Source organism: Lytechinus variegatus, chromosome 15 (genome assembly GCF_018143015.1).
Source record: "Lytechinus variegatus isolate NC3 chromosome 15, Lvar_3.0, whole genome shotgun sequence".
Lineage (NCBI taxonomy): Eukaryota > Metazoa > Echinodermata > Echinoidea > Temnopleuroida > Toxopneustidae > Lytechinus > Lytechinus variegatus.
In genome coordinates, this window is record NC_054754.1 from 12,499,221 (window position 1) to 12,526,625 (window position 27,405).

The 27,405-nt window shown below is 35.9% G+C and overlaps 1 protein-coding gene across 2 annotated transcripts; it reads left to right on the forward strand.

The window, feature by feature from the left end:
- Positions 1-808: 808 nt before the first annotated feature.
- LOC121428503 (folylpolyglutamate synthase, mitochondrial-like) lies at positions 809-26,822 on the forward strand. Of its 2 annotated transcripts, none has more exons than XM_041625161.1 (13): positions 809-974; positions 8,548-9,132; positions 12,447-12,593; positions 14,884-15,002; positions 19,327-19,519; positions 19,950-20,011; positions 20,577-20,679; positions 22,290-22,367; positions 23,173-23,335; positions 23,973-24,101; positions 24,356-24,582; positions 25,341-25,410; positions 26,257-26,822. In XM_041625161.1, exons 2-13 carry the CDS (start codon positions 8,731-8,733, stop codon positions 26,775-26,777), a joined length of 2,214 nt encoding a protein of 737 aa, XP_041481095.1. In that variant the 5' UTR covers positions 809-974; positions 8,548-8,730; the 3' UTR covers positions 26,778-26,822. The 2 variants fall into 2 exon arrangements, with proteins under 2 accessions (XP_041481095.1, XP_041481096.1); XM_041625162.1 differs by having other exon boundaries at positions 810-974; positions 12,447-12,578.
- The last annotated feature ends 583 nt before the right edge of the window (positions 26,823-27,405 follow it).

Genomic DNA, 27,405 nt, shown 5'->3' on the forward strand with positions numbered 1-27,405 from the left:
GTCTTGCACACCTTTATCCCAAGACCAAAATATGTACACACACACCAACATTCAACCCCCTCCACCGTCACCCTTCGGCTTGGTTAGCATCTTCATTCAGATATTTGGTGCATTGAGATGCGAGGACAAACAGAAGATCTGTTCAAAAGGGGTCTGAATTCAAGAACTAATCCAATGCAAAATAATGCACTGCTATTGAGTTTTGCACTAGCGCTAGTCTATATATCAGACAAATCTGAACTCATAAATTCTGACATTTTCACCCATTTTTTCACTGTTCCTGCAGCCAGATTTTTTGGAGCATACCCCATTCTTAATTCTTATACATAAACAAAGGTCTGGAGAAAAAATCACGCTTTTGTCCACCGTGTCCACATAATTCCGCTAACTGACCAGACTATACAATCCAATAACCCCGCCAATAACCTTCCCCTAAAGCAGTAGTAGATCTAAAGGGTTGACCAGTAAAAGGTGGTGGCAAATCGTATTTTAAGGGGCATGATTTCTCAAGTTTTTGGACATTTTTTTTTTGGGGGGGGGCGGATGCATAGGCTTCCTCTTTCCTAAACTGATTTTAGCAAACAGTTAAGAAATAATTATTGCTCTAAGATACATTATCAAATATAGCTAAATCCCCAGGTCAGCTATTTAGTTGGAATGCGGGGACGTCTTCATGACATCTTATTTCAAAATGTGATGTTTTGGTGCAGTGTGTTATTTTCACTAGGCCTACGTTACGCATAAATCTATATCTGTTCCTGATTGGTTGAACAGCCATTTTTCGCGCGAACGTGCATCAAAACAATGATTGGGGGCCACCCATTGAACTTACCGTAGGCCTACGCAGTAGTACCGGGCGTATACCGTACCATTGAAATCTACACGTGAACCATTTCAAAACACACATTTGAGGTCTTTTTTGTCCAGCCCGCCGGCCGTGCCGATATATGTGATGATCGATGTTCGTGATCCAGGTTCGTATGTTTTCATTAATTTTTTAGTAGTTTTGAAATTAGAATGTTTGAATTTTGAGGGTGACATTTTGCAATCGACAGTCTGACACTGAAAGTTCTGGTTGTCAAAAAATGAAAGAGAAAAGATTAAGTCGAGGTCTGTCATTTGTATCAATGATTTCTGGTTAGTGATTCATTTGAGCAGAGTTCCAGGCAGTGAGCTGCGGGCCAGAGCCCAGGACTCGTCGGCAGAGACTCCAAGTCCAAGTACTTTCTGATCTGGAGATTCTCCCGCCTGGCCTGGATCCCCTAGCAAACTGGAGACTCTAATATGATGTAGTCTTGAAGTTGAGGACGCAGTGATGATGTTTTGCATTATCGTGATATTGGGAACCACCGTTCAATTCACACGCACACACAGCAGTGCTTTATTCAGTCACACGCACGGTTCCCCAATTCCACCTCCATTCACTTTGTACACAAGTGCGCGTACCAGGGTGACCAGACGTCCCGTATTTCCCGGGATCGTCCCGTATTTTGCTCCTTTGTCCCGGCGTCCCGACAAACCCTTCCAAGGACGCCTATTTGTCCCGTACAGGTGTATTTCAAAATATTGAACAAAATGTACATTTAAAAGTGACGAATTTTCATCAAATAACCAACAGATGACGAAGCAGAGACAACAATCAAATCGATAACTGTAAACCTTTGCAAGTTCTGCTTGGATTTTCTCGCTAAACCACATTGCAAACGAACTGGCCTCCTGTGTGTGGCAAGCTCCAGGTTTGGAGCAGATTGTTAGTAGTATATAGTGCAAACAATGACATGATAAACAGTTTTTCCACCATAATAATCACAAAATCGGCGGGAATTTTTTAAGATTATATTTCGGATTCTCAGAATCGGAGGAAAAAGTTATTGAGTTTTCATAACTAGATCTAGTTGTTTCAGCTTTCGTTTTGAGTTTTGTTATGTATATGATGCCGCGATGTTTCATCTAATTTTTAATTATGACAGTGTTTCACTTTGAAATTTTATTAATTTCGAAAACGTTCTAGTTTGTAAAAAAATTTCAAAAATATAATAAAAAACACCAAATATCATTATGATATTTATTAGATGATTGGATCGTTTTTGTTTGCTTGAAGTTTGTATTTTTTTCTTCTTCCTTTCTTTTCTATCCTTCTTTCTTCATCCTATCCTTCCTGCTTGCCCTTTTTTGTTCCGTCTATCTTTATTTCCTATCTTTACAGATCATTTCTCTCTGTGTTAATTTTTCCTCCTTTTCTTCTTTCTCTTACTTGCCTTCTTTATGAAATTTTTCCTTTTTTAATTTCCTTCATTTTTTCTTTCCTTAAACTTTTCTTTGCTTCCTTTTTCCTTCATTCCTCTTCTTTTTCTTTCGTTCTTTCTCTCCTTCCATTATTTTTCTTTTTTAATTCTTTCCTCCCTCTTTTTCCTCCTTTCTTTCTTTCTTTCTTTCTTTCTTTCATTCTTTATTTTATTTTTCCTTCTAATTCTTTTCCCTTCTTCCTTCCTACCTTCCTTTCCTCCTTCCTTCTCATGTTTTTACTTTCGTTTTTTCTTTCTCTCATTTATTTTGCCTTTCACACATGTATTCATCTTCCCTCATTTCTTTTTTCTATTTTTTCTCAACTTTTTTCTATTTCTTTTCTCTCTTTCTATATTCAATTCAAAGAATGACTAAAACCTTTTTTTCTCTTTTATTCTTTCTTTCATCCTTCTTTTATTCTAACTTTTTTTTACTTTATAATTTTTTCCCCCTTTCTTCTCCATTCATCCATTTTCTTTCGTCTTTTTTTCTCTCCTTCATTCTTTCATTCACCCTCCCTCCCAATTCTTTATATTTTTTTCACAACCCTTCTTTGTTGATCTTTTTTGTCGATTGTCCCGTATTTCATTTTGTGAAATCTGGTCACCCTGGCGCGTACACAATCTACGAGTGGTTCCCAAAACCATGATTTGGCCATGTGTTTTATATACTGTCATATACTTCTTCATCATTGACGTCTTGACATCAGCCATACTCTTAATTAAGCGAAGGACAATAATAAAGATGGATTTCCCTAGGGAAATCCATCTTTTCATAACATGATCGCTCGAAATATGTTAATCTAATTAATTTCTACACCTTCCTACGCCTAATGCGTAGGAAGGTTTTAAAAAATGTTGAATAAAAATATTAAAAAATGAAGATTTCTTACCTCATTGATGCTGCGTAGACTCCTCGATCCACACGTAAACAATGGAAATACAATAGCGTAGACCCTTGAACCGCCTATTATATGACGTACTTCCGGCTAACGACGCTATTTTGAGAAACCATTTATAGATTAGTAGTATTATTTTACAAATATTAAAATTTATTCAGTAATTATAAATGAATTGTATGATGGGGTGTCCAAACTTCGCGCACTTTTCAAAAATATTCATCAGGCTTAATTTTGTTCACAAAATATTCATAATTTATACAAAACCAATTCAAGAAATAGTTACAATACTGACAGCAAGATCGTAAAATCATGGACGAAAATGTAAAGTAGGTCAAGGGGTTTTGCCGTTATCGCGATCTCAAAATTCTATTCCGATCGGCGAATGCGGGCTGTGCTGGAAAACCGTTCAGAAAAAGTGTGACCTAACTTCGCGCACCAAAGCTTTTGTGGAGGTTCAAACAAAAACTCAAGCTCAAAAAGTGAAATATTTATGACAGATTGCCGGAAAAATGCTATGGAATTGGTTAGTACCACATTTAACTCACATTTTTGATGATTTCTGCTTGCAAAATGGTGATATCGTGATGCTTGTTGATATCTTGAATACGGGCGCTAGCAGTGACAAATTTGCCGATCTTTTGCCAATATTTTCATGAATACTGAACTCGTCCTAAAGAAATTTTTACTAATGGGTAATTTTGGGTCGCTTTTCACGTTGATGATGTCAGATTTTAAGGATATTGGCTAGTTTTTGAGATAATGACCATCGGCAAAGTATGGACACGCATAATAAATTTAATTGTAATAATCGTTGACTCATTGACAGTCAAACAGGATAGAAGCAACTCCCATTTTTTAACGTCTTTTGGTATGACGTGGCCGGGGCTTGAACTCTCGACTGCCCAGTTGTGGGACGGACGCTCTCCCAACTGAGCCAACACACCAGTATACTGAATGATACATTGCATCCAAATCAAGCCTAATTTTTTCTTAATATAAACTTCTTTCATAAATTTGGATGTACATTTGAGTGTTTTAAGTTTTTAAACTGTTGATGCATTATTTTCATATATTTTTGAATTCATCTAATTATGTTAAATTACTAGAATTTTTCGAGAGTACAAGGCTACTCAAATATGCACTCCGTGAAACCTTTGTTTTTGCAGTTTTTTCCATAACTTTCTACACGATAATCAAATTTTTGCAATTTATTTCTTAAAACACTATTCTTTATACCAACTATTTCAACTTCAAGTAAAACTATATATAAGTTCATACTCAATGGGTTATTATGTCTCAAAATTTTATTGGAGTATTAATTGGTTATTGGACATTTCTTTCAAAAAAAATTGTTTATTTTCAATGTTGTTGCGGTTATGATTTACATCAAATATTTCACTGTTTATGTTTATATATTATGTTTTTACTTTGTAAATCTTTCTCAATTCAGCCACTGGCTGCGATGAAATGATAATAAAACCTTCAATTCAAGTCAATTCAAATTCTTTGATAGAATTGGACGTATACTGTAGACTCTACATGTACATTAGTGTTATCCAGAAAAAAAATCCTGGTCCGAAACCGTCCCGGCAACTTCAAAATTTCCTTATCGGGATCCCGGCAACTTCAAAATTTCCTTATCGGGATCCCGGCTCGTCCCGAATCCCGAAACGCATCTCCACGCACAAATGCAATCCAAAACTGTGTACCTACATTTAAATACAACACTGCGCACTGGGGGTGCACCAGACAGTCAAAGTGTGCATGCCACCACCGCAATTTGTAAACATTCACTCAAAACGTGGGGAAAATAATGATGAGACAGTCAAAGCGTGCCACCACTGCAAACTGTAAACATTGATGACCACTGACATGACCCGAATTATGTTTGAGTCGATCCAGCTGCTGATCTGACAGTCCAATAACACACGTGTCGGTGCCACTGATCTGTGGACGGTGCGCACGTGGTTGACAGTTATATAAGCAAATTGCTTAATGTCTTGTCAGTGCGCCTGTGGCCCTAGCTAGCCCGGAATATGGATTAACTTTCAGTTTCACTCTCTCTCTCCCTCTCTCGTAACTCTGCCCTGTTATGTCATCTCCTTGATGTTAATATCCTCTCTCTTGATTGATATGTTCTTATCTCACTTTTATTTTTATGACATGGGGATCTAGAGGACACACGATTCTTTCTCATCATTTTGTTGAATTACTAATACCATATATTCATAACAATTTGATACTTCATTTTTATATCTAGGTAGTCTTTCACTTTTGTATTCTTTTCTTTCTTTCCTATTTTCCTTACATTTAATTTTGTTTATGGATGCAAAATCGGTTTAAAGGTGTGATTATGCTTAGTTTATGCTGCAAAACGTCTGTCTGTTCATTATTTACTTGTGTTTTATATATATGTTTATATTTTATCTGTGTAATACGGTGAACATGCATGAATAAATAATCTGCATTCTTTATATGATTCGCAAAAACAAGAAGTTGCCCGATCGTTTAAAAAATGATCGTACAACCAGGGAAGTGTTATCCAACTGTGATATTAACCTAAAAAAAAGCCACACCCCTCCCCTCTTTGGCTTTTGGTAAAATTTAAATGTCTCTCTTCTCCCTTCAGAGTCCGTCTGTCTCTTTTCTCTCTACCTTCAGCAAAAGTCTATCGATCTCTCATTTCACTTCTCTCTATAGCTCTCTCTCTCCCGGCTCTAACCAGCTGAAACATGGTGCGCATTCGTCTAGTTGTTATTTGCAAACCTTTTCGCAAAAAATACCCCAACAAATACAATCATCACAAAATTAATGTCGACTTTTTTTAAATGACTAAATTTGCAAATACTCATAGATCATCATCGTCAATTGTTAGTAAATTATTTCATGATAAATTCACTAGTCCATACATATCGTAGCAGATTCAACTTGAAAGTATAAGGTAAATGAATGACTCGGTAAAACGAACTGAGGCGAAAGAGGTCTGCACATGAGACTATACAGTAGACGATTGATGTCTGCGTAGATCTCTTGGAGCCGTGTGCAAAGCTAGATTGCGTGCATGCAATTTAGCTTTGCACACGGCTCCGACGATTAGCTATGTAATTGCGTGATATTTCGAGGTGCATGTGCACACAGCCAGTTGAAACTAAATTGTTCTCTCGTATTTCTTAAGTACAATTACTAATTAGGGAAATATTACAACATGAATTTGGCCATTATTGATTTTATTTTCCTGCCGGGATACGGTCTAAGTTGATTGATCCCGGAACCGTCTCGGAGCCTCAGACCGCCGGGAATTCATCCCGATTCCGGGCCTACTGACAACACTACTCTACATGTATACATGAATTTATGATCCTGTACATTAATTTTTGCTACATAATTTAGATTTCTTGTAAGTTTTGTTACAACCCCCCCCCCCCCCAAAAAAAAGAGGATACTACCACTTCTTATATTATAAAGTAGCCCAGCTACCTTTGGAAATGTTGTTTTGAGGAAATTCATGATTTCTCCATTTAACGAGAATTCAGGAAAATTTTGAACATTAACAGTTGTAAAGTCTGGTATGATAGTACTAGATTTTATTCAGTTTAAAGGAAAATGATAAGTACAATTAGAGGAATGTAATTGCCTGTTAAACCTTGGCATCATTAGCAGAAAGGAAGAGTGAAGATAAAGGGCAGGAAATATTCAAATGCAAAGTGGACTCACAGTGATCAGCAGTCTGTTTATAACATTACAGTATATATACATGTATGTATGCACATCTGAAATTTCAATCAATCTGCATAAACTAGGCAAGGTGGATGAAGGATTTTACCAGGGCCCCCGTCTTACAAAAAGTTTTGATTATCCAATTTGTAACTACATGTATTGACGGCCAACAACATCAACATCTAAAATGTATGTTGGTTTGAAAAAAATTCTAGATATGAATGTATATTCATAAATTGTTTTCTTGACAATATGGTAAGTCCGCCTTTGTTTACAATTGACAATTTACAAATTTCCTGTAGAAAAATTATGACACTGATGGATTTCTATAGAGTTACTATTGATTGGATCAATCATAACTCTTAGTAAGATAGGGCCTAGAATAAACCAATTTGATTTTAGCTTTGGCCACAAGACCCTGTAATGTTGATTTGTTCACAGATCTAGAACATACATCCTATGCATACCTTTAAAGCAGTTACAATTTGTCCAATTAATCGTAACTCTATGGAAATCCATCAATGTCATAATTTTTCTTCAGAACATTTGTACTGTGAACAAAGAGAAACACACTGCATGGTCAAGAAAACAATGTACATGTATGTATGAATATACATCATATCTACATGTAGAAAATAATTTGAATAAAAATGCATTTTAGACGTTGACATTGCTGGCCTTCCACAGTAGTGGTTGATCAGGGCCCTGTTGTACAAAGAGTTACGATTGATCCGATTAATCGCAACTATGGACAGCCAGCAACATCAGCATTGTGCATGTTCAAAATATTTTTTAGCTGTGATGTATATTCATGCATTCATTGTTTTCTTGAAAATTCACTGTGCTTCTCTTTGCATGAAAAGGACATTGTTCAAAATTTTTGTAGAAAAAATTATGACACTGATGGATTTCCATAAAGTTATGATTAATCGGATCAATTGTAACTCTTTGTGCAACAGGGCCCTGATCAATCGCAACTCTTTATAAGAAGGGCCCAGGTGTGGTACTAGCTATTTGTATGTACACAATACTACACATGCAGGCAGTGTTGTGAAGAATATTGTAAATCTGTAATGAAGGTGTGATTCAGGTTGCTATTCATGGTCTCTTCGGTCTTGAGCTAATTTGCACAGGGAAGGACTGTACATGTGTTTACTGTTTGTTGTGCTTGGAGTCCTTGTTATGATGCATGCACAGTATTATCTATTAAGCTGTGGTGCTGTTTTGTAAATCTCATTGTTCACAAGTCCGTGGTATGACCCTGAAGACCATTTGTAACCCCCAAACCCAGGAACATAAGCCCAAGTTTGCAAATGGTGTATTGGTTTGGCTTTGTTTTATTCACCGTATAAAAATCGCTACAAAATACACTGTTCAAAATATTGAGATTAAAAGATTAATTCTTGTAAAGATACAGATGGATCACTGTATTCAGACCCATTGATATACATGTACATGTAATGGCTCTGTTCTTCCTATAGGTCCAAGATATTGAACTTGACCACTGGGAGTTATATTTAATTCACATACTTGGCTTGATGTTTTTGATAATGGCAACTGATTCAATAAATTTCTTTCTACATGTACCTCCATGATTTGCATACATAATTCTGTTTACGGTATTCTCTTTTTTTTTGTTACAGGTTCCTGTCCATTGCTGAAGATGATTGACCTGTTCATTCCGAAACAAATACATGTATTAAACAAACTGTAATAATTACATGTACTTTTTGCATGTGTATATTTTAAAATCAGTTTTCCTGGATTATTGATTTAAAACACGATAGTGAAATCTGCTAAGAAGGGGCTTTTTTGCCCAGCCAGCCATGCAACGACTGAGCTCTTTCTTCCGACAACTTCATCATCCATTCCATTTCACCCATTCATCAATAGCGCCACCTGGCTGCCAATATCAGCCAGTCACAAGTACCCTTGCAAGCATACATGTACGGCAAACCCAAGCTCTGATCACTTGCAAGTCGAGTTCCAAAGTACAAAGAAGTAATCGTCTGCTAACTCAAAGGTCAACCCCCCTGTTTGCTCATTTACTGCCAAGCAAGTACTCCAGACAAGACAGAAAAATGAGAGATCTTGTGAACATCGCCTCTTTGGGGACCAGCTCGGCCCTTGCAGCCAATGCTTCTCCTAAGAAACCCCAGAAAGCTGCAAAACTTGATGATTTGGCGGCTGAGCAACCTGTTGTAGGCTCCACAGATGAAGTGTATCAGGTATGATTTTTCCCCCTTATTTATATTTTATGTATGTTAGTTATTTTTTAAAAACTTACTGCAAGGTTGAAAAATTAGATGATAATTTAGGGCTGGAAAATAATATAAGTTCTAAGTTGTAGCTCAAATCAATGACTGAACTAGAGGGAAATAAGTGAAACAGAGGAGGATGCAAATAAACTGAACTGGGGCCCGTTGCAGAAAGAGTTGCAATCAATCGCAACTCTAAAAATCATGCGCAACTTGATTTTCAACCAATCAACAGCGCGCATTTGGGACTTGCGTTTGATTTTTTGACTTGCGTTTAAACGCAACTCTTTCTGCAACGGGCCCCTGAAGTCAATGAAGTCTCATAGTGCACTGATTTAATCTCTGGGCTACTTTGTCTCAGCTAAACTCAGAATCATAGTATAATTTACATATATTCAAATCAAGCAGAGTCAACCAATCAAAATAAAATGAATGGAAGGATCAAATTAAAATGTGAGAACTTAATTCATAAGATAAACCAATAATGAATGAGATGAAGATAATAAAGGATGTCTGGGTGATTATGTAGTAATGGAAATAGAAACTAAGGAGTTAGGTGAGGGATGGAATGAGTGGAACACCTGAAGAGAGAATAGAGAAGGAATGAAGATGACAAAAATGAATCAGAGGAAAGGCATTCAGAGGAGAATGACAACTGAATATCATAAAACTCATATAACCTAAGTTCAGACTGCAAGGGCAGTGCTGAAAGAAATGCAAATGAACTCAAGTCTAGACGGAACAGAAATGTAAAACAGCTGAAGAACACACAAGTTTAAGAAAATATACAAAATGGGAAAATGACAAAATAACCATCTTACATTACTTTGTAAAATGGCGCATTGAGCATCACATTGATGTCACAGAAATTGTAAAATGCATGAAGGTACAGTACCTTGACTGACACTGATGAACAATTAAACACAATCAAGAATAAAATATTATTGAGTTGATTTCTTGGTAATGTTTGGTTAAAAAAAAATGATATCGGTAATCATTTAAAACATCTGACCTCCTATGTACCTGTACCCATGCCTGTACATGTATAGGGTTTTGCTGGTATATGATTGGCTTCCGTTATGCAGATACAAATTTAAATACTCTTATTAGCATACATGTAGCTTGAACAGTTGTTTGTGAAGTGAAATAGAATTAACAGAAGTGATGGTCTGATAAATGTATGCCAAAATGTGGATTATTTTATGAATTTCGTTTAGTGTCAATAGATCCCTTCAATGATAGTTCAGATTGTATAAAAGTTAAGTGATGGAGGGGGACAGAATGACAATGAATAAAAAGTAATGATACAGTTACATGTACATGTAGAACTTATGAAATGGAATTGAAAAATGAAAAGATGTATGAGAGGTATATTTTTCAATTCTGTAAATTATGGCTTACATGTAGAGGGTGTTTGATATTTGGTTGAAATGGACATATACATGTACATGTACAAGGAATGCTACCTGCATACAAAGTTAGAGCTTAACCCTTCTACCATAAAGAGTTCTAGGAGACAGTCCAACAGCTGAAAATTCAGCATGATTTTATAAATGATTATGACACAAATTACAGTTATGTGTGAATTCATGTATGTACATGTACATGGAGACCTCCAATAGTTCAGAAAATTGTTTGTCTACAAAAGCAAAGAGTTTTCACTGTTAGCATGTCTTCTGAAAGCTGATACTATCAAATTCATTTGGGCTTGAAAAATTCAAAAGGGTAGGTCTTTGTTGATTGATAAAAGTAAAAAAAGAAAGAAAAAAAAGACGGTTTATTGTGCTTTGTGGAAACAAATATTTTCTGTCATATCAAAACCAGTTTTATGGGATGAACTGTGTACATTATTTTTCTTACAAAGGTGTTCAAGGATAAGTAAACACAAATGTAATTGGATGACTAAATTTAGCAAAACATGACTTTGCAGTAATGGTAAAGCAAAGTTTTACCAGGTACCTGTAATGACATTCCCCAATGTTACATTGTTGTCGTAAATTCATGCTTTTCATTCAGCTCTTTGTGAGAAATATATATATCTTTGAAAAACTGAGAGTGCAAGTTTAATATTAAAAGATAAATGTTGATTTAAGAATTTGACTTACATGTACATGTAGGGGTAAAATTACACTTGCATACACTTGAAAAAAAAATTACAGAACAAATGTAGGAAGGAGACATGTGAGGTTATAGTCCAGAGCTCTACCGCTTCTGCTGTATTAAAGTGGCTTCTTTGCCACATCAGAACTCAGAAACAATTTATATACACATGTCTGTTCAAATTAAGGAGTATCAACCAATCAAAATAAAGAGAATGGAAGGTTCAAACTAAAATGTAGGAGTCCAGTTCACAAGACTAACAAAGAGATTGGCTGGAGGACGTGAATAAAATGTCAGATGATTACATATTACATATGAATGTTGAACAAAAGAACCAGATGTGAGGATGTAAATGAATGAGCACATCTGAATAGGAAAAGGAACATAGATGACTAGGGAAGTAGGACCATTGACTGTAATGACTGATGTGACAAATACGAATAGTAGGCCTATCTATTAAAAGCTAACTGAAGTGCAACTTGTGGAGCGTTGTGGCCCAGTGGATTAGTCTTCTGACTTTGAAACAGAGGGTCATGGGTTCGAATCCCAGCCATGGTGTAATTTCTTTCAGCAAGAAAGTCATCCACATTATGCTGCACTCAACCCAGGTGAGGTGAATGGGTACCTGGCAGGAAGTTATTCCTTGAAATGCCACCATGCTGTAAAATGCTGTGGGGCTAAAGCCAGGGTAATAATGATTATCCAAGTCCTTTGGTAGCGCATAGGGACATTATGACATAATTTGAGATGCGCTAGTCAAGAACTGCGTTATTATTATCAAATTGAACTCAAAGGAAAACCAATGTAAAAAATAAAAGTCCCGGGGATTTCTCAGTGCTCTTTGAAGATTCCCCCCTGTCAGTGATGCACATGTAGACCCCCCTCACCCCCCCCACATTCAGATGGACTATTAACCTTGATCGACCTTCAGCCTTATCCGTCAATGAAAGAGAGTCCATATCGATCCTCAATTATTTTAGAACTTTGATAATCTGAACAAGTCAAAGTGTTTAACAGGAACTCAAAATTTCCTTCCTTTGGCATTTATGATTCATTGTGTTCCTTGCACCTCCAGAAAATTCCACCATATTGTTTTCTGATATGTACAGGTGGTGCTCGACATCTTGTTTGTCCTATTTTTTCTGGATCATCTGTAACATAACACAATGTGCCCTCTATTTCAGGAGGCCGTTCGGAAGCTGAACACGCTGCAGTCCAACGCCAAGACCCTGGATGCGATACGCAAGAATCGTGACATGGGTGCATACAAGAACATCCCGGACGTCATCGACTTTGCAGCGAGGGTCGGCATTTCGGTGAGCTCAAACATTGTATGTGCCGTTTTTGTAGAAATTTGCATGTATTTTCATCATTACTGATATAACTGGAGAATTTACAAAGATACTAACATGCACCAAGGATATAAAGGTACAGTAAATATCAAGTTAAGTCATGGAAAGAGAAGATTTGTATTAAATTGGTATAAACTAACATAAAACTAGACAGTGCAACTATTCCAAACAGGTGGGAATTATAGTATACAAAGGGCACATGAAAATAAAGCAGGTGATGCAATCTTCAGGTATTGGTTGTAATTTTCAAACAAATAAAAAAATTTATATTGCAACTTCGTTTATTCTGTTGAGCAATCATATGCAAATAATTTGCAATTTGTTGTAATTGATTTGGAAGTCCTAAATTGACTTGCAATCGACTCTTAGAATTCTCACAGGATGTTGCAAGAAAGAAACCTACAATGAAATGCAAGTCAGTTTCACCACACAAGGTGATTATTCTGACAATTGATATCAATTCTTTTTAATTGATGGCATCATGGCTGATTACTGGAACTTTTTTCAGCATAATTGTATATTGATCTATCAATGTTTGCAAATTTCAAATTGATTTTTGGCCGTTGAGTGGGAAGGGTTTCTTGCGACACCCTCTAATCTCTTATTCGAAACCTTTTGTTATTGCACAAACTAACATACTCCCATGGAGATCTCATATTCATAGGTACTTGTTCATGTGCATGTATAACGTATTGTACTGAAAATCTACTTGTTACGGATCTTTTTTCACATTAATAACTACCCTTTCTTGGTGTGAATGTATTCCTGTATTAAACCCATTCATCTTTAATAACTGTATAATTGTCACCATACTTATTGGCGGCGGAAGCCAAAAAATTTAGGAGGGGGGGGGTCCACCTGAAATTTTTGGATGTACACAGGTAAAAAATTTGACAAGCAAAAATAAGAAAAAGGTTATCAACCAAAATTTTAGGGGGGACCACAAATATTTTAGGGGGCCCACCTGAATTTAGTGGGAGTTGCAGTACAAAATTTACAAGCAAAAAAAGAAAAAAATTAAGGGGAACAGGACACTCCATCCCCCCGGCTTTTGTCGCCTATGACCACACTTACATGCTGTTGCTGTAATGCATAAAAAGTGATGTTCCATCTTCCAATTTTGAAAAGTATCTACCGTGCTTCTTGTGATATTCAAAGTGCATTACAGAGTGTGTCCGAGTTTTTCATGGCCGTGGGAAGCAGGGGTGCTGAAGAACCCTCCCCCCAAGATTTACCTTGGAGTGCTGTGTGTACATTACATGTAACTCTCCATAGGCAGCACCCACCCCCTGGAAATCTGTTTAATGTTATGAGATAAATAGCAGAAATGTAACCAAAAACACCTATATTTTTAAGGGAAAGCTTTTTTTTTCTTGTCAAATTTCTCCTGAAAAAAATGACCTACATTACATTTTGTACTGAGAACTTTTTTTTAGGGGGGGGTGGAGTTGGGTGCTTGTCAAATTTAAAGCAGTACCACCTGTTCAAAAATCATTCCCTGGACCCTGCATACCATCAGGCCATTTTGGGTCATGCCATTATAAAATGAGGTGATTGGTGTGTGAATGACATACAAAAATAATAGGTCATTTAAGGTCATGTAGTCTTTATCTTCTGTTGACATTATGAATTGTCAACAAATTTCAAGTCCCCTTGAAATGTGTATCCATACATGTACTTGAGAAGTATGTTTGGCATAAAGTTCATGATTTAATTATAAAGCCATTTATCTGAAGGTTAAATGCAAGGTTATTGCTTCAGTTCCATCCCCCTCCCTTTTACTATAGAAAAGGAATACTGAAAAAAAAATAACTGATTTTAGAAAGAACATGTAATTCACAGAAAATGTTCACTTAAGAAGGGCTTTATTAAAACATTGCTTTAATACCCAAATACAGTCTGATGAATTTTCAATTATTACCATGTCTTAAATTCATTTTTGTGACTACCGGTACACTAATTTTTCTTTCATTTTTTTCTCCCATGGATATGCTTCCACGTTGTGCTAAAAAAATTCATAGTTAGAATACATGACCAATCAGCTGTCTATAGAAAAAATAGAGAAAAAATGCAATATTAAAGTAGATTGAGGAATACTAAAAGCCTCTCTTATTGAGAAGAGATAGCATTAACCAAGTCTTGGAAGCTGTTATCATCAAAATAATAATCAGCCGATAAGAGTTTGTTTATTATTTCGTGTTTATTTTTGTCTTGTTTATTATAGAAACTATAGTGTTTAATATTTGTTTATCATTGATTCTTTGGACAGTTGGAGAGACTTGATGAGCTTTCATGTATCCATGTTGCTGGGACTAAGGGAAAGGGCTCGGTCTGTGCCTTCACTGAAAGCATATTACGTGCAAGCGGTTTCAAGACAGGATTCTACAGGTAAGGCCGTTTGTTTTCAAAGGAATATTTAAATTTTTGGGGGAAAGCTGATAAATGATTGAGAATTTCCTTATTTTCCATATAAATTAGAAAGATAGATGATAGATAAAAAGTTCGAGATGTAACCTGAATTATTCAAATGCACCCACATGGGATGCTGAGGAAGGAGAAGTTTCCTGGTATATGGACGGAAAATATTGGACCATATTTTTACATATGGTCCCATAAAGTGCATTGCAGCAAATGTTTGGGGAAGTATGGAAATTTCAATATTCAGTATTAAATCTGAACTCTCCCACCACTAACTGTGTGTGGATGGGTGAGTATAAATGTTTTCTAAAAGGAGAAGTACTTGATCAGAACTTCAGATTACCTTTGAAAATAAAATTAAGAAAAATATATTGGTCAACTTTTCTGCTGAACTGCTGCATCTAAAATAATCATGCATGGTTGAATCGTGCCATTAATGGTAATTGCCATGGGCACCTTGCTTAACAGCCAACATGAAAGTTTTAAATGAATTACAATCTGTGACTATTCAAAGACACCATCGATTGTAAGAATTTTACTCTGAGAAGACCCAGTTTTAAATGTGTTTGAATCATGCCTAGTAAATGCTAGATCATGTTTTGTTCATTTTAATCAGTGTGCTGTTGTGATGGTAAATATTTAAGTTTATACAATATGGCCCAGCTCAATTGTGTAAACTGAACGTCTGTTGAACTCTACACATATGTACAGAATACAGGGCAGACAATGTCACCTTTAGCAAGATTAAGGGTGTGTTTATACTTCCACTGCGTAGACAGAATCAGTGTTTTCAAACGTTTCAGAACACCGATCGCAAATGTGGTTTTGGAGGTGCTGTTTATGCTTAAATTTTTAGAGGCAAGATCGCGATCTGCAACTGGTTTCGCATTGTAATTTTCATTGGAAAGAAAGTGAGGTCAAATTGGGCACGCCCTTTTTCTAAAGTTTTTTTCCCCGAGTGTTGTTATGGTCGACTATTTAGGGACAATGATTTTCCGTTTCAAAAAATGGCCTTTTCCGTTTCAGAAAATCTCAAATTCCGTTTCAGCATGTCAGAAAACGGAAATTCCGTTTCCCCATACACTTTGTACACACGGAAAAGTGACAATTCCGTTTACACATTGAATAGCAAAATCACAGCGCGTACACTCGCACTGGCCAAAATTTGTATCTGCTACTGGACCAACAACACAATAAAATCCGTTCTAATCGGATCTATGCGGGTGCATTTAATAATTTTTCGATCATATTAAGCATGCATACATCCTCACCTTTCACATGATTAGCATTATTTTGCAGTGAAATTAAATTTCATCGATAATTTTGGGGGTTTTTGGACATCGTTATCATCAGACAACGGCCTTCGCCAATCCGCCATCTTGGATTTTAAGACCACGATATCGTGCTGTTACATCTTCAAACGTAGAGGGCAGCAACACACGACCGTGCAGTTGAGCGATATGAAGCTCAACCCGGCAGGCCGGGTACGGGCGCGGGGTACTATCGAGTGTGATGATGTCGAGAGCAGTCACGATGTGTGAATTGTCATGATTGTAGCGAAGTGAGATCGTGTTTTCTGGGGTTTTGTGGCCATTTAATACTCTCATTTTGTTGTTATTTTGGAGTAATTTCTGTTGCTATTCTGTGTATTTTGAGGGAAAATACGTTTTCCGTGAATTTCCGTTTGAAATGCCACTTTCCGTTTCAAAAGGTCTTTTCCGTGAATTCCGTCCGTTTTCCGCGATCGCGGAAAATCACTGTCCCTAACTATTGTTTTAACTTTGAACAATTTTCGATCTCTAAGTAATTGCATGGAGCTACTTTACATAGCTATAGAATTTTCACCATGGTGAGGATAATAGTAATATAAAATAAAAGAATATAGATAAAATATAGAATATTAAAGTATACATAAGAAAATAATAAGATTATTTATGCTACTGGGGCTTTTGGCTCAGCGATGTCTCCTCATCACAACTCATGTTCTGTTTTGGGTTTTTTTGGTGTAAATCTAGCGATAGCACTATAATCACACATGCAATGTACATTGATCATTAATAGAATCAGAGAGAGATGCATCTTAAAGCAGAAGTTTGACTTAATGTGCTGTTGTTAAAATTGACCAATGCAGATTGTAGTTACTGATATTTGCAAGCCATGGCAGTTTCTTGAAACACTTTTATGCACATCTTTGGAAAGTCAAACATAAAATATGATGCTGGTTTGATAAGAGTGGAATGAATATTAAAGTAAAAGCTTGTTTGTGATATAGTGCATATTTTTGTGTACAATATCACGAACTAGCTTTTTCGTGATATCTTGTTATAAAGTTGATGAAATTGAAAAAAAAAAGAGGGGTTCATTATTTTTGTTTCCAAGTTATAGAAAGCAGAAAAAGGATGGCAGATTTGTTGTTAAGTAAAATGGTTGAAAGTAGAAAAGGGAAAGTTGTAACTTTGCTTTGCCTGAAAAATTCTTTGTCTTAACATCCAGTGCACTCCACACCCATGGGGATACTGTTTGCATTCTTGGTATAGCTACAAAAAAAAAACCCAAAACAATTTAGTTCTCAGCTTTACACATGCATTTAATTTACCATTTACATTTTTTCTGCCTGTAAGTCTGAGTGTTTATTCATGTATGAGCTATGATAGGTGCCTCCAAAGGTTTGAAGTGGTAAGATTGTGGTTATTATTCATTGCGTTTATAGATATACAGGGAATAATTTTGCTGTTATCGCATTGCAATTTGCTCCTCATTTTTTTTATATACAATGACGACTACACAAAAAGTCCTCTGTAGATTCTTGCATAGCACTGTACAGAACATATGTTGTTGTTTTTGTCTTGGGTGATAAAATATTTTTTTTAATTAATACAGTTTCTTGAAAACTTGATAAAGGTAGTTTTAAAATGTTACCTTTTTTTACTCTCAGTTATCACATTATGAGAGTCAATAACATAGTTGGGAAGTTTTCTCTTGTGAGTTAAAGAGAAATGCCAGTAGTTGCAGACTGCAGTAAACGCTAATTTCATGAGAAAGTCTGTAAAACCAGGCTTAATTGTCAGTATATCATTGAGGATCTAGATCTGGTACAGTTACATAAACTGAACTTAAACGCTGTTTAATCTTGAAATCTACGCTGAAAAATGTTCACACTGAAGATCACCAACACAGATAGGCACATGTGGGACAGTGTATTATTATTGCTGGAATAAAGACCCAACGGAAGTGACTGAATCTGCGCTTATTTTGCTTATTTTTCAGCAATTACACAATTTCTTCCAGAATCCTTCGGCACATATTTTTTATTCATACAAACAGACACTTGGGTGGTCATTATATTAGATTCTGTAAAAAGTCATTTTGGAATTGTTCCCACAACTGGAATTTATCTTTAAATTGCTGATTGAATTTAGTAAGAATAATCATCCCCTGATTTAGCGATGAACTGTTGCATTTCAATTTAAGTTTGAGATATTTTATTTAGCGATTCCATTTAGGAAATAGACTGTATTATATCCCTCTCTATGGAATGTAGGCTATTACATGTAAAGTGACTTTTCCTCAGCCCTTGTAAGTTGTATTATATGCTACTTCATGTAAGTAGAAAAAAATATTCATGGAGTCAGGTACTTTATGTTCGAAAACCTGTTCACTGCAAATACAAATTCATAAATTACAGTGGAAGAAAGGTTAATTGATGCAATACCACGTAGCTGCCATTACAATGTCATTTGTACAAGGCATGTCAGAAAAGAGTAAAAAAAAACTCAATATTTTTGTTTTATTCTATGAAATTGAATAAATCATTAATTTGTTGTGAAATATCACCCATTGCCAATGTGGTAGTTCACTTTCCATTTTACTCAATGAATCCTAAAAATTAAACGTAACAAAATATCAACCCATTGAGCCATGTTCTAGTAGTAAATATTATGATCAAGATAATTGTTTTTTTTTCTATTTCCATTTTATTTTTCATTGTTCATGTGTACATTGTACTTTCTTGAGGTGTGATGAGTACAGTTTTAGAGGTGAACCTTGGTGCTTTTTGTCAGCACATGTTTGTTTCCTTGTTTTTGTCTCGGGTGGTAGAATAATGTTTTCAATTAATACATGTTCTTGAAAACTTGATAAAGGTACTTAGTTTTGGAATGTTCCTATTTGTTTACTTTCAGTTTTGAGAATCAATAATTGATGTCGATATCTATCTGTGATAAAAAGATAAAACACGCAGAATATCATAACAGCTTGTGCTATAAATTTGTGTTTTATTTTCATCATCAAACAGTTCTCCGCACTTGGTTGAAGTAAGGGAACGAATCAGGATAAATGGTCAGCCCCTTCCTAAAGAAGACTTTGCCAAGCATTTCTTCACAGTTTACAGTCGACTAGAGGCATCCAAGGATGATTATAATGGCAAAATGCCTCCTTATTTCAGGTTTCTGACACTGATGGCATTCCATACTTTTCTCGAGGAGAAGGTATGTAAAAAAACCCCAAAGAAGTATAAATCTTTAGAATTGAGGATAACATTAAATACAGATGTTGAGATTAAAAAATATGAAGAAATAGTCTTCAATTCCATATGATGCAGTGAAAGGAAAGGTGTTAATGATGTCAAATATTGAATAGATATTGTTGTTGTAGTCACCAATTAAATATGAATAAATGATTGATTGCATAAATGAATAAAAGAAAAAAAAGACAGAAAGAAAGAATGAATGAAGGGCTGAGTGAATAAGTGAATGAATGAATGAATAAATAAATGAATAAGTATTAATAAATGAATAAGTAAATAAATAAATAAATACATAAGTAAGAAAGATTATGCAATAGAATTTCTTGATTTGTTTTTTTTCATTTAATTGATATTGGAGATGGTTTTGATTATAAAAACAACTCTTTTTTCAGGTTGATGTTGCTATCATGGAAGTAGGCATTGGTGGGGAGTATGACTGCACTAATATCATCAGGTAAAAATAAAGAAGATATTATTTTCAAAACCTGTATGAAGAAGAGGATTGTTTGACATGTTACAAAAGGGAAATTCACAATTTACTATAGAATATGTAATAAGCAAGTTTAGGCATAATGACAAAGAAAACATTTTATGCAGTTAAGTTATTTGAAATATGATACGAGGAACCTATTGAAATCAATGCGCATGGCCCTGGGGAGCGAGGGTGCTGCATGGATTATTCTCAATAGGCAGCATCTTGGAATTCTGGAACATGTGAAAAAATAGAGAAATGTAACCAAATGACCTCCATTAAAAAAAAATTGTTCCTAAGGCACAGTAATTGCTTGTGTAATGTATGTCTCTATACTTTTTGATTGTGGTGAAACATGTATTGTAAATTGAGTATATTTTTAAGCAGAGTGAAGAAAACTTTTTCAAACAACAGAAGTAGCATAGCCAAACTGGAGAAAATGGTAATAATGGTACTTAGTTCTTTTACTGCGTACATCACATTATGATATGTTCTCCCAATGTGCTTCCAAATGTCTCGAAAATTGTAATTTCTTTTTTTTTTCCAGGAAACCTGTCGTAGTTGGGATCACCTCGCTTGGTATGGATCACATTGGAGTCCTTGGCAATACCATAGACAAGATTGCATGGCACAAAGCTGGTATTATCAAGGTAGGAAAAAGTATGATATTGTACTCTAATTTAAGGGTGGTGCTACAAGTGGGGGAGGGGCACACCCTTGTTTTCTCAAGAGTGAAAAGAAGAAAAAAAAATGGAAGGAAGAGAATTAAATGAGGGTTCTGGGTCATGAAAAGTAAATGAATAAGTAACTAAGTAAATAATACCACATTCAGGTGATTTCCCCCCCCCTTTCAAAATAGTCTGGCATCATCCCTGCCTAAGTCCGCATAGTGCCCTCGTCCACCTGTACACAATGTAATTTTAATCAAACACGACATGCAATATTAAACATCGATTGCCTTTAAGAGAGATCTGTACATGAATACAAAAATCCAAGTCCAAATAGTGAAAATTGCATGATTTTAGAAATGTGAGAATATTTGCAGCACAATTGTTCATTGCAGACATTTTAGCCCGAACTCACTAAGGTGGTTTTGAAAACCCACGGTTGAGTCCATGGTTTATGCAGATTTCCTGTATAAATTACGCTTATTTAATAGCGCGCATTGGGTGCGTGTATAAAAAATGTCCATTGCTGATGCACACTTTAGTCAAAGTGCGCCAAATTGACGCCTGTTTCTATGGTAAGATATGCTATTTTTTTCATGAGTCCAGTGTTTGAAGAGTGGACTCATTGATAAAATAGCGTGGATAACCTTGGCAACAGGCCTCAAATTTGCGCACTGTGACAAAAGGGCGCATCAGCATTGGATATTTTTAATTATATGTGGTAAAATAAGCATACCTGCCAACCATTCCGATTTTGGCGGAATTATACTGATTTTTTGGCCTCCATTCCGATTTCCAAATTTTCAAACGAAAATTCTGATTTTTGGGTCAATCAATATAGTGTTGAAATTATTGAAACGGCTGTATGATGCGACTAACGCATAAGCGGCTGTAACATACGACTAATGCATAAACAACTGGAGTGCACGGCTAAGTGCACAGTTCCATTGCAACTGCATGTGAAAATTACGAGCGTACACGCAGCGCGAGCGGCCGATATTAGCGTTGACTTCCATGACAAAATGGCGGCTGACATCGGCTCGCGAAAGTGCCAGTTTTCAGTGAGGACACATTTTCAAAATCCACGAACATCGGAAAAACCGTGAAAAATTCACTTTTTTAGACCCCTTGTTTCCTAACTATGATGTAAAGAATTAACGATGGTGATATTTTTGACGCGAAATATGGTGATTTAGTAAGAAAACTTCGCTTTTTATTCGAAGTTTTGCCCTTTTCGCCGGATGATTTTGTATTGTGGAATGAGTTAGTGAATGTGTCGTGTACTGGTGTCTAGAGTGTGTTGGTAATATCATTGGTCAGTCTCTGTGCTGCTGAACGACTGCGCGCGCGACCCGCTCGGCGCCCTCGTGGCTTTGATACTGATTTTTTATTATCAAAGGTTGGCAGGTATGAATAAGCGTAATTTATGCAGGAAATCTGCATAAACCATGGACTCAACCGTGGGTTTTTAAAACCACCTTTGTGAATTTGGGCCTTTCAGTTTGATACTATTAATAGATTATTTTTTATTTTTTTCTTCACCTTGTTGTTTTCCCTTTTAAATGTAACGTCTTATTTTTGCATTTTTACAGTCCGGCCGACCTGCGTTCACTGTTCCACAACCTGAGAACTCTATCCAAGTCATCAAAGATCGGGCGAGGGAAAAACAGGTATTACGCTTATCCCTAAGTTTGCCCTTTTCAATTTTAAGAGAATATAGTTTTTCTATTTCAAGTGGAATGGTTCTTTAAGCTTCATTTTTTAGAGTTATATCTTACTTAAGCCATATCCATTGAAGGCCGTCACTGTGATGCCCTGTTGTTTGACCTTGATGCCTCTCTCATTGGCCTGTGAGTTTTGTTGGTTTTCAATTATTCAATTTTTTCAAGTTTCGTTCATTTCTCTTCAAGAGATCATATAAAAATACATAGAATTAACAATTAATAACTATGTATGAATAACAATGTACATCAAATAAATTATGGAAAATGAGGAGGGAATTGGCCGAAATAGAAGATACATGTACCTTGTGATAGGCCAATCAATTACAAAATAACTTATTTGTCTTGTAATATAAAAAGAAAAATGTGCCCAATGGAATGTGGACTTGCCCTTGAAGTATTGAAATTTAAAATCTGTAATTGTGATGTTTAAAAAAAATAATGGTTCCCGTTGTTGCAAAGTTTTACTAGGTCTGAGGTGTCATAATTTCATGTAACTTCTATGTTATACAACATTAAGGTGATCCTTGACTCTATCTCTAAAGAGACATTTTGTTTACGAACTTAGTATTTTTTATCACAAAATAATGGAAGCACCAAGTTTTTAAGTTCTTTCAATATTTTTATATACTGCAGTATCAAGACATGATTTAGTAGTGAAAAGAACATTTCACAAAATAGTACTTACATTTTGAATTTCAAGAACCTAAATTCACTTTTTTCATGACCTTGCCCTTATATTTGTTCCTTGCAGGCATCCATTCACGTCGTCCCGAGCCTGATGTCCTATGGTTTCTATGGTGATGACATCAACCTGGGACTTGCTGGGACCCACCAGCACTTGAATGCAACCCTGGCCTTACAGCTGGCTAAAACATGGGTGACAAAGGAACGACCAGGGGAGATAGATTTTGATGGTGAGGGACTTCTCCTTGTTCTGTCTGTACAATGTGTAATCACTCAATATCTTTGTTTCCATGTAAATATTTTGATATATTCAGCTGTGATATTATATAGAGTTGTTTTGTATTTCATTTATGGTATTTTTTGCTGTTTTGTATTTTTTTGCCAAAATGTGATAAGTATTCAGATTTTTTTTGTGAAACCGTGTTTTCCCTAATGTTTTATCTACATTAATGCCAATGGGCTGTGAAAACCTTGCATTTCAACAGTCAAGAAATTTTACGACAGCTCAGAATAAAATATTTTTTTTTAGAGTTTTTGACGTAGCAACATTTTTTTACCCAGAAAAGTTCTCTTCAGGATTTAAGAGACTTTTCAAATAAAACGAGGTTGCCAACATTGCCATAATTTAAAAATACAGCTTTATCTAAGCTATCTTAGATTTTCTTAATTTTGAGGTGCAAGGTTTTAATAAACTACCAAGAATATGTCTGTTGAAGAAAAAATGCAAACATTTAAAACAATTAAAGAAGAGAGCAAACTTTTAGCCCGCAGACTACTACAAAGAGTAACACGTGTGCAACATTTTATTCCTTTTCCTTCATAGTGTTTCTAATTCAGCTTTTTTTTATCTTTCTCTCTTGATACTAGATGATGACGGTGAACTGTCTTGTAAGTACCCTAGGATCGCAGACACGTCACCTGTCACGGACGAAGTACTGAATGGAGGAGACGTACCACAGGCCGAGCCGTTCACTTTACCCGAACAGTTCATAAGAGGTGAGAGTTTTATGCCTTTGATTTCAGCACTCATGCCATTTGAGAAAATTCAAGGCGTTTATCTACATTTGCCACTCTCCACCCAGGTGTAGTAAATGGGTACCCAATGGGAAGGAATTTCTTGAATGCTTGATGCATCAATCAAGGTGGTCATGCTTAAGCCAGGGTAATAGTATGCAGTGTTAAAAAAACTTTCACTCATTATGAAGAATATTTACAAGTAAGAATATAAAATTCAATTCTTGTAACCCCAGGCCTGACATCATGCTACTGGCCCGGTCGTAACCAGATAATCCGGCGCGGGAAGGTCACCTACTACCTGGACGGCGCTCACACGCCTCGTAGCATCAAGGCATGCTGTAAGTGGTTCAACAGGAGGGCTGAAGCGGAAGCAAGAGAGCTGGAAGGGCCTGTTGCCAAGGTTCTCATCTTCAATACCACAGGGGACAGGGACGAGTACAGTCTGCTGCCAAAACTAGTGGTGAGTCCGCTGGTGTTCTCGGGAGCATTGCATGGAACGATATAAGCTACTGAAATCCTTGCATCTGATTGGCTCAGAGTAACAGATTCCCCTGATGGGATGAGGGGATGTGGCAATATTTCAGGTTTTCTGACAACTTTGGCATTCAATTCTTTCCTTAAATTTTCTTTTGTATTCTATTCTTGCATTTTCAGTTTGTGAATACCTAAAACGTGAGGAGTAAATATTGTATGAAGGCTATATACACTGTGCCAGGGCCTGGTTTCTGACATTCACTTGTATACATGTAGATGATATACACCAAAGATGAATGTGTGAATATGATTTGTGTATTTCTTAAAAACAACTGTGGATTAGAGTGTTAATCACAAGATTGACCTGTTGAGTGTCAACATTATAGCAACAACCTTTGACAAGTTAATCTTTTTTTGGTATTACTCCCAGTAGATGCAAGTTGGTGTCTTGTATGAATTACACATTTTTTATGCATTCATTATATTGATCTCCTATTGTTTCCATGGTGATGGAATACATTATTTGAACACATTCCCTGATTGAATGAATTTTTTTAGTACATTCCTTGAATTATTCTTGAAAAATTCATTTTCAAGATTTATTTAAAAATAGAAAATATGTCTTGTGTAAAATGATTTAATGGACTTGGGCAAAAGGTTTGTTATAGTCCAATGAAATCGCCCAAGTGTCAAGTCATATGAATATGATTAAGACCCTGTATTGTATTTTTTGTCGCTGTTTAGGAGTCTGGATTCCATGGTACTGTCTTCTGCCCAAACATCATTAGTCTTTACAGTCACGAGACATCAGCAGGTAGTAATATCACTCTTCATATAAAGAATCCACTTAACTATTTTAAAATGCCACAGAATTTGATGTCTATCAGATTTGTTGATGAGTATGACATACCAACCATGTTCAATAGTAGCGTTTAATATGGCTGGTATTAAATAGCACTATTCCTGCTTTTGGGAAAGGAAACTTGCCATTTTTAACCAGAGTATTCTTATTTATCAAAACAGTTTTATGTAGTATGGAAAAAGGAAATTTAAGACTTCATATTTATAGATATTCCTTGGCAATTTGTTTCTATTTCTTGGCTCTCGAGACATAATTCAATTTAAATTTTTACTTAAACATGCTGCTGTAGTTAAAATATCCAAGTCCAAGTTCTGAGGAGTTCTTTTGGGCAATTTGTTTAAATATGTATACTCAATCCTCTCTAAATGGGACCTTTCTGAAATGATTAGGCTGTGTTGTAGATCATCTGAATACATGGAATACATTATTTGAACACACTCCCTGATTAAATGCTTGAGAGTGAAAATTTTTAACATTCCTTGGAATTATTCTTGAAAAGTTCATTTTCAAGATTATTTTGAAATCAGAAAAAGATTTGTCCTCAAATCATCATACTGCTCATAGTTCATGCAGTGTTGTAAAAAATGGAAGTAGGGGCAGATGTAGATTTATTAATTTATGTATTTGTCATTTGAAATGATATTGCGACCCTCTCTGTAGGTCTAGAGGCAAGCCAAACTTTATGAAAAGATATTCAATAATTCCTGACTGTATATGCTGTTGTATACTTGTATATTCATGTTTTCTGATAGAGTGAATTAGAAATCTGATGATTGATGTATTTTTTTGTGGTTTCAGACACGACCAATCATACTACAACCACGGAGAGACAGATGAATAGGTGCGAAAAGAACTACATAGCTTACCAGAACCTTCTAAAACAACTTCAGACAGATGCTGCTTCCTCTGAAACTCCAACTGCTGCTCACGGAGAGCCAAGTCACATTGAACACATGCAAGCCTCAGGGTCCCTCAATCAAGTGGTACAACACTCCCCTGTTGATCCAGTGGATCAGCCCTCGAGCACTTGTGACCAATCAGGTGATAGAACACTGACTAGCAATCTGGATAGACCTGGCTCAGAGCAGTACGTGAATACCAAGATAGTGAAATTACCATCCATGACCGATGCTCTACAGTGGGCCGCATGTTGTAAAGACTCCCATCTGAGCTCCCCAAGTATACACGACCCCACCCCATCAAACCATGCAATATCGGCCAATCACATTCAAGTATTGATAACAGGAAGCCTCCATTTGGTTGGAGGGGTGATCAGTATACTAGATCCCAAACTAGCATGCATGCCGAACCCTGAATAATCATCACTACTTTAGACAATCATCATTTACATACTTCATGAACATTTATTGAAAAAGAGGTTCGTCTTATTTTGGAAGATGCCATGGATAATATCATGTATACATAGTTTGTATATCTCGGGGCCATTTCATAAAGCTGCTTGTAAGTTATGAGCGACTTTAAGAATGACTGGTAAACCTTTTATACGCACTTAATCATCGTCAATGAATATACCATTTTCCCATGTTTTTTCCACAAGAAAGAATTACCTGTCATTCTTAAATTACGAACAGCTTTATGAAACACCCACCTGGTGCTTTCTTGTACTATCTTATTAACATTCTTCAAATAACCCAGGTGAATGAATCATTTGTCTTTCTAAAGCCAAATGGAAGTAAATTGAAGATTTAATAATAATGATAATAATAATATTACTTAAATGAGACTTGTATCGTGCCAAATCCACTCTGTAGAATGCTCAAGGCTTTTTTCATGAAAGCTTGGAAGGAAATTTAGAAAGAATGAACACATTTTTTTATAGGAATTTTTTTTAAGGTTCAGAAGTGGAACATTTTTTTAAATTTCTTCAAAAAGGCTGTTCCATTATAAAGGGATGAGTGGACAATGAGGAACAAGGATCTTGAAGGG

Coding starts and splice junctions, on each gene's coding strand:
- LOC121428503 (XM_041625161.1), top strand. CDS start 8,731: ATGCAACGACTGAGCTCTTTCTTCCGACAACTTCATCATCCATTCCAT. Junction 12,594..14,883: donor TTTCGGTGAGCTCAAACATT/GTATGTGCCGTT, acceptor TTCTTTGGACAG/TTGGAGAGACTTGATGAGCT. Junction 24,583..25,340: donor GTCTGCTGCCAAAACTAGTG/GTGAGTCCGCTG, acceptor GTCGCTGTTTAG/GAGTCTGGATTCCATGGTAC.